This window comes from Narcine bancroftii, chromosome 1 (genome assembly GCF_036971445.1).
Source record: "Narcine bancroftii isolate sNarBan1 chromosome 1, sNarBan1.hap1, whole genome shotgun sequence".
NCBI classification, from domain to species: domain Eukaryota; kingdom Metazoa; phylum Chordata; class Chondrichthyes; order Torpediniformes; family Narcinidae; genus Narcine; species Narcine bancroftii.
Genome location: NC_091469.1, coordinates 387,342,101 through 387,356,002, shown reverse-complemented (window position 1 = coordinate 387,356,002; position 13,902 = coordinate 387,342,101). Strand labels below are relative to the sequence as shown.

Sequence of the window (13,902 nt, the reverse complement as noted above, 5' to 3'; positions counted from 1 at the left end):
AGTTTTGGCTTTGGCTCTCCAGTTCCCAATTACCATGCTGTTGGCAGTGATTTATTTTATAAAATATTTTTTTCTTCCCATGAGCACTAATTTATCATTTTCACAATTCTTTGAAATAATTATTGTTTCATCAGTATTCTTGCCACCATGTAAGTGAAGATAATTATTCATTGCATGGGTTTTCATTTTCTAAAATTCTCTGAACTTGATTAAGGTTCCATGAGAGTGGGAAATAGTAATTGTAAAAGAAAATTAATAAAAATAGTATGGAAATAATTAGAGGATGCAGAGCAAATCTGGTTTTCGTTCTGCAGAAGCCACAAAAGGCTACTGTGCAGGTGATGCAAGTAATTAGCAAAACGAACAAGATTTTGTGGAACAATAGAACATAACAGCACAGAAAACACGCCCTTCTGGTCTGTGCCAAACTATTTATTTTGCCTAGTCCCACTGACTTGCACCCAGTACATATCCCTTCATGCCCCACCCATCAGTGTACCTCTCCAAATTTTTCTAAAATGTTAAAATCGAGCCCGCATTCACCATTTCAGCTGGCGGTTCGTTCCATATACCCACCACTCTCTGTGTGAAGAAATTTCCCCTAATCTTGAAAATTCTCCCCTTTCACCCTTAAACCATGTCCTCAGTGGAAAAAGCCTACTTGAATTTACTGTACCCACTACCGCTCTCTGGCTTCTCCCTCCAGGCCAATGTTGAATCCAGTTTACTACCAAGCGAGAGAACACCCTGACTAACCTTTCATGTGGGACCTTATCAAAGGCCTTACTAAATCCCATGTAGATAACATCCACAGTGTTTCTTTCATCTTCCTTTCTGCTATCCTTCTCGTAAATACTATATTAAACATGACCTACCAAGCACAAAGCCATGTTGAGTATCCCTAATCAGCTCCATTGGCACTACACCTGTGGCTATAGAGCCCCTGCTATTTCTACACTAGCCTCCCTCAAGGCCCAAGGGAATACCTTGTCAGGTCCTGGAGATTTTTCTACCTTCACCTGCTTTAAGACAGCAAGTACCTCCTCTTTAAATTTTATAGGCTCCAAGACTTTATTGCTTGTGTGCCACACTTCCCTAAACCCTGTGCCAGTTTCCTGGGTAAATGTAATGCAAAAAAAGAATTCAAGATATGCTCCATTTCTTACGGGTCTGTACATAGCCAACCACTCGTATCTTCAAGAGGACCAATTTTGTCACTGACTATCCTTTTTCTCTTAATATACTTAATATACCTGTAGAAGCTCTTTGGATTTTAATTCAACTTGTCTGCCAAAGCAACCTCATGTCCTCTTTCAGCTCTCCTGATTTCCCTCTGAAGTTTGTTCCTACATTTTTTGGGCTCCTCAAGTACTTCGTTTGCTCCTTGTTATCTTTTCCTGCTATACACATCAGAATCAGAATTTGTCATGAACATTTTGTGAAATTCATTCTTTTGCAGCAGTATCACAATGCAAATATTTATATAAATCACCTAACTAAATAAATATTGTACAAAAAAAGTCAAATTAGGGTAGTTTCTTTGGTTCATTGTTCATTCAGAAATCTAATGGGAGAGAAGAATAAACTGTCCTTGTGCTGCTGTGCTCATCTTTAGGCTCCTGTACCTTATTCCAAATAGTAGTAAAGAGAAGAGGACCTGGCTTGGGTGGTGGGGGTCCTTGAGGATAGAGGCTGCTTTGTTAAGACACCACCTCTGTAGATGTCCTTGATGGAGTGAAGACTGGTGCCTGTGATGTCACAGGCTGAGTTAATAACCCTCTGGAGTTTTTTCTTGTTTTAAGCATTGGCAACTCCAGACCAGACAGTGATGCTCTCCACAGTACATCAGTGGAAGTTTTCTAGAGCCTTTCAATCCTCTTAAATTCCTCATAAAGTAGAGCCACTGGCAAGCCTTCTTCATGATTGCTTTGACATGGAGGCTCCAGGACAGATCCTCAGAGATGTTGTCACCCAGGAATTTGAAGTTCTTGACCCTCTCCGTACTAACCCTTGATGAGGACTGGGTCATGTTCCCCTGACTTCTTCCTGAAGTCCACAATCAGGTCCTTGGTTTTGATAACGTTGAGTGCAAGGTTATTGTGACACCACTCAACTAGCTGATTTATCTCCCTCCTGTACACTTCCTCATTGCCATCTGTGATTCTGCCGACAACAGTGATGTCATTAGCAAATTTGTGGATCGCATTGGAATTGTGCCTAGCCACACAGTCATGGGTGTAGAGTGAGAAGAGCAGTGGGCTAAACCTTGAGGTGCTCCTGTGTTGATCATCAGTGAGGATGAGACTTTGTTTCCAATTTGTACTGACTATGGTCATCAGGTAGTAAAGCATCACAGCCATCTATGATGTTTGCCTTGCTTTGTAGGATATAATAGCTTGCACTCCGTGCCATAGCTGATGTGCATCTGTCTCTAGCTTCCTCCAGAATTGCTTCTTTGTTGCTGAGATAGCCTTGCCTAGGTCATACCTGGACGTCTTGGAGATCTGTATCACTGGCCTTAAATGCCCTTCATCTTGCCCTCAGCAGGTTGCAAATCTTCTAATCATCCAAGGCTTCTAGTTGGGGAACTCCCAGGATGCGCACATGGCCATACACTCATCCGCATAGGCCTTGATGAAGTCGGTGACATATGTTGCATATTCATTCATGCCTAAGGATGAGTCCTTGAATATGGTCCAGTCCACCAATTCAAAGCAATCCTGCAGATGCTCCTCCGCCTCCATAGACTATACTTTCACTGTCTTTATCACTGGGGCTGTAGTCCTTAGTCTCTGCTTGTTGGCCAATGGTAGAAGTACAGCCAAGTAATCAGACTTGCCAAAGTGTGGTGGTGGATAGCCCAGTAAACATTCTTCATGGTGGTGTAATAGTGGTCAAGTCTGTTGGGTCCTCTGGTCTCGCAGGTGATGTGTTGGTGGTAGTTCATATGAGACTTCTTCAGGTTGGCCTGATTGAACAGGCATCTGGACGTATTGTGTTGTGGCTGCTAATCACAGTGCTCAGTCTCTCCAGTGCTAGCCTGAGGCAGAATGTACACAGCAAATAGAATGGGCAGCACTTGATTGCCAAATGTTCCAGACTGTGGGAGTCGGACTGGGACATAGCAGTCATGTTTGCACACCACAATGAATTGACGATGGCACAAACATTGCCTCCCCTTGTTTTTCCTGATGCCGGTGTCCGATCAGCGCAGTGATGGGTATAGCCCTTGGGCTGTAGTGCCATGTCTCTGAGCACATCACACAGCACTTCCTAATGTCTCACTGATGTTGTAATCTGTCTCTGTTTCGAATTTGTTTTCCAAGGATTGTACGTCGGCCAGGAGGATGGTAGGGAGCCCGGCGTCTTGACCTGTAGCCCAATCTGCATCCTTGTGGTTGGTTCTTCTTTAAATGGCATGTGGGTCAGCTGGTCCTAACTACCGTGGTGTTTAAATTGTCTGTGCTTCGGATGCTTATAACTCCTGCTGAGTTTAAATGGCCTGTTTGCTGGCTGTCTGAAACTCCCACAGTGTTTAACTTGCCTGAGCATTGGTTGTTTAAAGGTGCCATGGTCTGACGGAGACTGCTGTTTTTGTCCAATGCAAGGTCTGCTAGTTATCTTAGAACAGGTAAGTTCTATTCTATGGTTATGAGTTTGAATTTGGACCTCTCTTCTTCGTAACCAGATCTCCACTATTCCTCGTAAACCAAGATTCCTTATGAACGTTAACTTTGCCTCTTAATCCTTTCCTTACAAGAACATATTCTCACTGACTAGTGGGTGGTCTATAATACAACCCCATGAATGTGATCATACCTTTCCCATTCCTCAACTCTACTCAGTTTGGATATTTTAAAAGAACAAGAAGCAGTTTGATTGAAACATAATCCTAAAGGGTCTTGATAGATAATGTTTCCTCCTGGGAAGAACCAAGAGTCTCTGTTTAAAACTAAACAGACAAGATTTAGGAATGAACCACAGCACCATAGAACAAAAGCATAGAAACAGACGCCTTTGCCCAAACCAATTTTTTAAAATCTATTTTCACTGACCTGCACCCAGTCCATAGCCCTCCATACCTCTCCTGTCCACATTCTTCTTAAATGTTAAAATTAAGCTGCTAGCTTGTTCCGCACACCATCCATTCTCTGGGAAGAGGTTCCCCCCTCACATGTTCCCCCTCAACTTTTTCTCTTTCACTCTTAACCCATGTCCTCTGGTGTGTTACAGAAGTCAGTATGGAGGGTAATTAAAACTGCTGAGAAGATCACTGGGTCTCCCTTGCCAGAAAATGCCACAGGTGAGAATCGAGGTGCTATGTTTTCCAGGCACTCTTCTCCATATTGAGTCATTACTAGCTAAGGATTACCATACAATTTTATGCATTTTTCATAAAGACGAAGGGGTCATAAAAGTGGTCGATATTGACCCATGGGGGTTGATGGGACTATCCAAGGAGTCAGAAAATGCCAGGGGTTTGAAAGGGGGTCAATGAGTGCCAGGTGTTCAATTGAACTTTTGGGGTCGAAAGAATTGTGGAGCCCAACGTCCGCACTCCTGCCAGCAGCCTGAGGTCACCACTCCAGCTGGGAGTCCAAGGTCCCCACTCCTTCCTGGGAGCCAGAGGCGACTCCTTCAATGCAGACGACACCGCATCTGATGTTGAGAATGAAGTCGCCATCGCCGATGCTGAAGACTTGGATTCTGCTCCGTTTGGCATCTTCCTGGTCAGAAGCAAAGGTTTTTTTTTTAAACTGCTATTGTAATATTTTCTTGCTTAATTTACAGATTTGTTACTTGGCGAATGGGTGTTGTAACAAAGTTTGGGTTGTTGCTGGGAGGCCTGGACACCATGCATATGCATATTATATGCAGTTTCCCTTACTAATGCTTATGGAAACATCTACTAATTATTTTTTTGTACATGCCTGAGGGGGGGGGTGGTTTATGAGGGATCAAGGATTCCATGAAGGGGTTGATGGACTAAAGAGTTTGAGGACCCCTGATAAAGACCTTGAGAATGCCTTTTACACATTTCATCAGCGCTTGTGTAAATTTCTGGTCTTGATAGAGCTCGGTGTGCTTATTTTGGGAGTTATGTGTAAGACATGCAGGCAACACTGAAGTTAATTGACTGTGATCACAGTCTAAGTTTGGCTTTCCTGATAATGAATCTGGAAGATTTTGTAAATGCATGTTACATCTCCAGTGTATTGAGATGATGAGGGCAGGTGGTCCATGTTTCTGAAGCACGTGAGAGGACATGGATCACTACTGCCCTGTAAACCTGAAACCTGGCACCAGACTTTTAATGCCAAGTGTTAGGGTTTGGTCTTACCCAAGTTGGCCAAAGAGATAGTATTGAACTTTTATCTACCATTGCTGAGAGATGTGTAAAGAGATCAACATTTTCAAAGGGAAAATGGATCTTGAATGTCAGGAAGGGTGAGGATATGGCAGGCTTGATGGCAGGAACAAGTTTTTGGAGGAATAAAATCAACCCTGCACTTGCTTCAGTGAAGGATTCAACAATGACTTGGATCCCAGCTTCCAAATCTGCCCATAATGATGATCTTGAATCTTGATTCTGGTGTGGGAACCATAAAGAATTAAGAATTTCTTATCATTCCATGGATTTCAGCCTGAGACATCGACTGTTCATTGTTTTCCATGGATGCTGCCTGACCTGCTGAGTTCCTCAAGTACTTTGTGTGTTGCAGCGAATGTCCTGGAGGAACTTAGCATCAGTGGGTGGAAAAGAATGCTCGGCATTTCAGATTAGAACCTTTCCTCAGGACTGAGAGCAAAGGGGAGATACAGTAGTATAATGAGGAAAGGTTTGGAGTGGTTAGATAGGAGCCAGTAGGGGGTTAGTGAACAAGGAAGGGGTGAAGGATCTAATAGGTGAGACTACAGATGCTGTAAAAGTGGAGAAATAAAATATTGGAGGAACACAGTGGGTCCGGTAGCATCCAAGAAAGGCAAAAGATAGTCAATGTTTTGGACCAAAACCTTTCATTGGGAGGGCTGAAGAATGATGGACAGCTCCAACAGTATCATTGTTTGCAGGTGACACAACACTAGTTGGCCACATCAGCAACTAAGTAACACTACAGAGAAGAGGTGGAAAATCTTGTGAAATGGTGCGAGAGTAAAAACCTGAGTCTCAACTTGGACAAAACAAAGATGATCGTGGTCTTCAGGAGGACCTGGAATGAAGACCCTCCACTACACATCAACAGCTGTAGTAGAGAGAGTGGAGAGTACCAAGTACCAAGTAGTAGAGAGAGTGGAGAGTACCAAGTTCCTTGGAGTTCACTTAACTAGTTTCCTATTGTGGACACTCAACATTTCCTTAATTATCAGGAAGGCGCAACAGTGACTGCACTTCCCGAGGAGACTGAAGCGGGCAAGGCTACCAGCCACCATTATGTCAACCTTCTATAGGAGCTCTATTGAGAGCTTCCTGGCAAGCTGCATCAGTGTGGTACAGTTGCTCAGAGAAATGGATTGAAGGTCAATCCACAGGATCACTAGAGTCTCCCTCCTTCCCCCTCCTCCCACAACATGATCTGCTTGCATTGTTGTCTGAAGAGGGTGTGCAAAATCATTAAGATCCCCTTCTACCCTGCACACAACAGGTTTCGGCTGCTCAGGTTGGGGAAGGAATACAGGAGCACCAGACCCAGCACCACCAGGTGAGGAACAGCTTCTTCCCAGGTCAGTGAGAAGGCTGAATGACCAAAGGTACCATCCAAGATACTCATAGTCATGAAACGATTTATTTGCACAAATGAAATATTTGTCCTGCATATCATGTGATCTGTAGGTGTGTTATGTCTGCTGTGTGTCCGCACCCGAGGACCGGAGAACACTGTTAAGTCCTTTGTACTTGTACAGATGGCAGAGGTCGACAGCATCGAGTCCACGCTGCTGAAGATCCAGCTGCGCTGGGTGGGTCACGTCTCCAGAATGGAGGACCATCGCCTTCCCAAGATCGTGTTATATGGCGAGCTCTCCACTGGCCACCGTGACAGAGGTGCACCAAAGAAAAGGTACAAGGACTGCCTAAAGAAATCTCTTGGTGCCTGCCACATTGACCACCGCCAGTGGGCTCATATCGCCTCAAACCGTGCATCTTGGCGCCTCACAGTTTGGCGGGCAGCAACCTCCTTTGAAGAAGACCGCAGAGCCCACCTCACTGACAAAAGGCAAAGGAGGAAAAACCCAACACCCAACCCCAACCCACCAATTTTCCCCTGCAGCCGCTGCAACCGGGTCTGCCTGTCCCGCATCGGACTTGTCAGCCACAAACGAGCCTGCAGCAGACGTGGACTTTTACCCCCTGCATAAATCTTCGTCCGCGAAGCCAAGCCAAAGAAAAGAACTTGTACATGTACAATCAGATGACAATAGGCGTGACGTCATCTACAGAGAGCGGTGGTTGAAGAGGGCTCAGAGAATCTGAAGTCCCTTACCATGCAGCCCTGTTATTTTTAAAGACACTTCCTTCAATAAAGAGGTACAGGAACACAAAAATCAGACTGGGAAAGAGCTTTTTCCCGTAGGCGGTGAAACTTGAACAATTCTGGAAACCAGTAAGTTATTTTTATATGTATTTATTTCGGATAGCTATGTATATATGTCGTTTGTATGTAGGGTGTACTGTGTGTCAAAAGGTAGCCTGCAAAGAATGTCCTTGAGGGTTTGCAGGAAAAGGAGGCCGAGAATTCTGTTGGTTTCTCCAGAAGATTATTAAGCCCTTTTAATTGCTGCATAGTTAATTGTGCTTGAACTACATATTGTACGTTGAGGTTTTTTTTTACCTGCATTTGTTTGGTGTGGACATTTCGCCCTTGCCTTTCAATAGCGGGTCCCGCACCATCTACACCTATTAAGAGGAACATGCGACAGTGCATTCAGTATCCGCGTTAAAAATCGATCAGCCCAGAATACATTTGGCAGACTGGCCGATCAGCAGAACTTTCGAACAGACACTAAGAATCCTTGCCTGCCTGATGGTTAGATCCTTCAAGCTCAGCCATAGTCTCAATGACACTGCGTTTCTGTGAGATGGCTGTAATATTGTTGTCCATCACCTGGACAGCGAATCTAAAGTCTGGAAAGATGGGAATAGAAGTGTAATTTCCATTTTGGTTTGCAATGTGTTTCCATTATCCGAGTTTATTCAAAACCCGTTTCTTTGATCACATATATATTACTTTTGCAACTCAAAGTATTAATTCCTCTCCGTATTTAAACGTATGCTCCATCTGCACATTACAAACCAGCCATCGCCCCTCGACCAACAGGACCTAAGGTTGGGGGGTTTGCTCTGTCTTTGGTGAGAGTGGGATGGGGATTGGAGTGTGGGACTGGTGCAACAGGAGAGCTGGACCCGCGCCAGTTCAGTGTTGAGCCAGTGTTCAAGTATTGTCTGCTGGGTGTTGCTGAACTTTCAATTCGTCACAGCCTGTTGTTTCATTACGAGGTACGGATGGTAATTGTTCGCTACAGAGGACGCACCCTGTTAGTGTGAACATATCGATGAATTGATTTATTTCAGAGAAATGGAAATGGGAGCTTCAGCCACACCCGTTCGATATTTTTGTTTATTTCAACCCACTAATGCTGCACCAAGTGCTTGAAGATTTTGGAGTACGGGGCAGCGGGAAATTGTGTACAGTTTTGACGTCGTCCGAGGAAGCTCCCTGGTCTTCGTGCATTTGAATTTTGACATTTGAACTGAACTGATTAAAGTAGGCTATTTACTATTTTGGACGGAAAAGTTTATGCGCTCACCCCGTTAAGTACAAAATGATATTTTTTAGAAAGTAATTTATGAACATAATCACCACATGCGCAGTATGCCACGAAACCAAAGACATGCATCATGCATGGACATAGCTGGAACATTTGGACTGAAACATTTCGAATTTGAGACTACATTTTGCACAGAGGGAGATCGGAATAGTTGAACATATTGGGAACATTCAACAGGACAGGCAGTATCTGTGAATGAAGAATCGATGTTCATATCGATGCAGGGTTGTTTTAATGTTCATATTTATTTTGCATTTGATTTTGTTTTGTCGGTCGCTGCCAGTGACATACAGAGGAGCTCCTCCTTGATTTGTGAGCAGGCCAAGTTTCCTGGGTGGATCAGACAAGTTCAAACGAGTCATTTGTTGCCCTTATCACCGGTTGGCCGCTCTTTCCCCGCACAAAGATGGCGCCCGGTCTGATTCTCCTTCACGTCCGCGTGAACAATTATTTCCGCTACGAAGCGGAAATTCAATGCCGGTGGGTGCAGAGCAATGATGGCCGGTGATGTGGTCGGGCTCACGTTGATACACGGTAAAGACCAGAGTTTGGTGTCTTCATTAGATGGCGAGAATAGGGGATGAGGTGGCCCAAGCTCGTCTGCTGAACCTGCCTCTCCAACCTTTAACATCAGAGGCTGGGACGGGCGCGACCTTGTCCCCTTGATCCATTCCTCTTCCCCCGTCCGCGACCACGGCCCCAACACCTGCAACGCCTTGGCGGACACGAAACCGTATCTGCAGTGATTGGGGTGGGGAACCCTTGCACTGGGGGCAGACTTAAACGTTATGGCAAATCGTGAATAAAGTTATTCATCCTTTGTAACCGATGCGTAGTCATAAAAATGCATATAGGGAGAGAAGTACACTTGAACATAATCCATAAAAGTCATTGCAGATGACTTCGCAAAAGCCGTGTAACATAAGTGGCTAAATACAAAAGATGTCTACTGATGTGGATGTGTGTTTAATTATTAGGTAGTTCGAAACACAAGATCGAGATTTCGTCAGAACGGGAAGATTCTGAGCCCACGCTGCAGGACATGGCAGCAGTCATTGCGCAAGTTACCGGGGTACCCCAACAATCGCAGAAACTAATTTTTAAAGGTTTGTGTGTTTTGCTGATAGACTGCACAGTCTATTAATTTACCTTAACCCTGGCTATTTTGCATTGTTCTGCATCCCGTAAATTAATGATCAGTGTGTTATGGATTGTAAAATTTGTGATAGTGTCAGTCATGAATGTTGGTTTAAAAAAAGGTTCACCAGTCAAATCCCATCTTCCAATTAAATGCAGACTTCACTCATTGGCTAATTTTTAAATTAATTTTCTTCCACCTGCTTTTACTTGCCATTTTATTTTCCTCCTGGCCAATTAGGCAAGAGTGTCATTGCTTCCCCGGAAGCCTTGAAGAATCTCTTCCTTCCATCAGGAAGTAAAACCCTCAGTGTTGCCGGGTGAAGCAAGGCAAATGGGATATTCTTAGACCAGTGCTCCTTTGGTTCATTATACCTGCACTTAGGTTGGGGAAAAAAAAATAACACTGGCCTGTTGTCATACATAATGGGGCCCATGTCCTTTCTCGCTCACCATGCGACAGTGCACATGATTTTTAAAATCTTGGTCCTGATACCTCAACAGACGTATCATGACGTGTCATACCAGGTTCAGAGACTCGATGGACCCTTTCAATCACTATTGGTTCACTAAAGTGTTCTCGTCCCAGAATGTCTGGGATCCAGCCTTTAAAAAAATTCTATGGGATCCTTTCCCTGAGAGCTTTCCTTCAGGTTAATGATACAGACATTATTATACCTGCCATATTGGACATTAACAAAACTCCAGGTATCAACCTTGAAGCAAGAACCGAGCATTCAGCAAATATTCAAATTAAAAACAATGCACAAGGACAAAGCACAGGCAGTCTCCTAACACAATAATGACCTTGAAAGACCCACACCCACCCACCCATCTTCCCCCCCTGCCCAAAAACCAGACAGCTGTCCATGACCCCAGCAGCAAGCTCATTGAACCAAACATTTTTCACCCCTAAAAAACTTTTTGTACCATGTAATAATATTTTGTGTCCAATAATGTTATTAAAACAAAACTCTGCACTCCAAAAACAACATATAACTTGAATCAGAATACAGCCATTTATTCAAAAAAAGAACTACTTTTAGAATTTCTGATACAATTCTAAAAAGTATATTATGAAGTAGAAATGTAAACTGGTACTAGAAAAACTAAGAATAAACTTTCTCAAATGTTCTTCCCACTAATTCCCAAAAAATTTCAGAATTTAAAGCAAAAAAAACTCACAAAATAACAGCCCAAATGGATATATTACCTATAAAATGTTACCAGAAAGAGAGGACTAGATGGTCCTTGCCACTAAATACCGAATGACAAAAGCTGGAAAACTTAAAAATCGTAATACTCAAATAGCCTCAGTCACCAAGCAAATGTTTACGGAGAGCACAAAGTGAAAGAGAGACCGTCAATATAATTCCAGGCCTCAATGACTGAACAAAACCACTTCTTGTGTCCACTGGAAAGTGTGATTTGGATTCATGCAGGATAGAGAAAGGAGGGCTTAAATCTGACATTACTTCTCTCTACTCAACTCGCTGATTCATAACTTCAGAGGTATAATCTTCCACTACTCAGTTCTGTTGTCCATGATATTCCAGTTTCCCTCTCTGCCGGGCCTCTCAGATCAGAATGTCTTTTATCTGATAGCAATGTAAACGAATGATGATCGAGTGCTGTCTCTGTCCCGGAGTCGGTTTAGGTACTAAAGATTGGTGAGCTCTATCGACCTCCCGTGGGGATGGAACCATCTCCTTCCCGAAAACCTCACATAGCAAGTTAGAGAAGAATTTTTATAGATTGCCCTTTTTCAGTAAATTCTGCCAAGCCCAAAATATTCAGGTTCTGCTGACTTCTCCAGCTCTCCAGGTCAACAACTTTAGTCATTAACTTCGAAATACTTTCACCTAAGCTGGAGCAAACATCTTCTAATTCAGTAACACGTTGGCTTAGCTTTTCAGAAATGTGCTCCAGCGATGACAAACGCTGGCTGACTGGATTTGATCAATTTTGACTTCTAACAGGCAAAGATAAGTTTTGAAATCAGCAGTCTTTCTATCCAGTAGTATTGTTAGGCTACCAGTCACTTTTTTTTTCTTCTTTTTTCCCAGATTTTGCACTCCTTGTAGTCATTTTGAAGCAAACAAGTAAAAGAAGGGAAAGCTGCAAAATATGTAACACTTTGGTTGTAAAATAGAAAGGTAAAAAGTAAAAAAGATAGAGAGTAGAGAGAAGCTTCTGATAGTTGCAACCACGCGATATTGCAGCTGGCCGGAAGTCCTTGAGACAATTTTAATTAAAAGAGAGAGAATTGATCTTGAGCTTCAGGATCATTGACTTTTCATTCACCTGAAATTTTACCTCTTTTTTGTCCTCCATTCTCTGATATTGTCTGATCTTTGACATGTTCCCTGTATTTTTTTTGTTATTTCCACTCTCCATGTAATATTTGATCAGATTACCCAACCTTTGGAATACCATACCTTTTTAATTCAGTGACACATGCTGAATATTAGTGCAGTACAGGGGAGCATTAGGGTAACCGCAGGGCACCAACTGACATTCGAAAATTCTCCTCAGCGGTGGGAGGTGGTTGCAGTGCCTTACCAGCCATGAACCTCCGTGCTTGGTGTCACACTTCCCCCTCCCTCCAACGTAGCACACAAGCGTGCGTGCTTATATTGCATGATGACACTAGTGTTGCAGGTGGGGAGGCACAATAACTCATTTGGGGGGGGGGGGGCGTGGTGCCAGCGAAAGCTCCCCCTTGGTGCAACCTGTGGTGCAGTACTTTACAGGAAGGATGCCAAAATCTTTTAGAAACTTCAAATATTGCATGCAAATGATTAACCATATTGTTTCCTAAAGTGTGCTAGTGGAGGTAACAACATTTTAATGTTTCCTGTTCTCTGTGTCACGTAGGTAAATCCCTTAAAGAAATGGAGGAACCATTGTCAGTTCTTGGTGTTAAAAATGGCTGTAAAATAATGATGATTGGTAAAAAGGTATGTCTATTTTTGTATGCTTCAGAGTTTCCCAGTCAAATGTCTTCGAAACTTTTGTCTGAGCTTTGTCAGTACAGTGAAAATATTTTCCTGTTTTAATTTTTCATCTGTCTCCTATTAGTTTTGCTTTTGCCAATAGAACAGACAAACTGGTCAACTGCATAAGGCACACTATATAATCTGGGATGACGACCTGTGGCAGTTTTCCATTTCCTTTGGTGGAATAGAGTATCACTGAAAATTCCACTTCAACTTGTACTGAGAGAAAAGCTGTTTTGCATGGCAACATCTAACTTAATGAACATTTCTGTATGCTGTACACAGTCACTGAAAGAATTACAGTTATTAACCCCATAATGTGCTTTATTTGGCATTTTTGTCCAGTGTGGAAAAAACTAGAATGCTTTTTGGTGAGAAGAAAGCCAAACGATACTTAGAATGGTAAACTGTAAATATTGACACATGCTGTTTGTTTTTAACCATGAAACAGACAGTTAATAGGTAGGTATAGCAAGCATTAAGAAGACAAATACTATGTTGTCTTTTGTTGCAAATGCTTTTATTGAGCACCAGTACAAGTAATCTTGCTACAACTTCACACGTTGGACAAGACGTCACATGCACTTTGCACAATTTGGCCATCATACCCAAGGAAGGGTATACCCGGTGATGCAGCAGGAAGAGAGGCATGAAGAGAAATTGTGTGGGGTGGGTGTATATTCACTGAAGTTTGTAAGTATGTGGGCCAACCTCATTGAGGAGGTAGAAGATGTTGTTTCTGACACATCAAGAACTGGGCTTTAATCGACAATGAGATAGACAACAGACTCGCCAAGGCAAATAGCGCCTTTGGAAGACTACACAAAAGAGTCTGGAAAAACAACCAACTGAAAAACCTCACAAAGATAAGCGTATACAGAGCCGTTGTCATACCCACACTCCTGTTCGGCTCCGAATCATGGGTCCTCTACCGGCACCA

The 13,902-nt window shown here is 43.1% G+C and overlaps 1 protein-coding gene across 5 annotated transcripts in view; it reads left to right on the top strand.

Moving 5' to 3' along the window:
• Positions 1 to 152: 152 nt before the first annotated feature.
• The window catches only part of bag1 (BCL2 associated athanogene 1), a 38,191-nt gene continuing 24,441 nt past the window's right edge, over positions 153 to 13,902 (top strand). For 2 of the 5 annotated variants that reach the window (XR_011349892.1, XR_011349893.1), the window contains exons 1-4: positions 153 to 3,631; positions 4,234 to 4,303; positions 9,804 to 9,932; positions 12,841 to 12,923. Coding sequence is in view for 3 of the 5 variants with exons in the window: in XM_069913621.1 (XP_069769722.1) it covers positions 3,602 to 3,631; positions 4,234 to 4,303; positions 9,804 to 9,932; positions 12,841 to 12,923 (312 nt within the window). In the remaining 2 variants the exon portion in view is untranslated. Of the gene's footprint in view, positions 3,632 to 4,233; positions 4,304 to 8,849; positions 9,361 to 9,803; positions 9,933 to 12,840; positions 12,924 to 13,902 lie in introns of those variants that run through there. The other 3 variants (XM_069913621.1, XM_069913620.1, XM_069913622.1) reach the window with 3 other exon arrangements.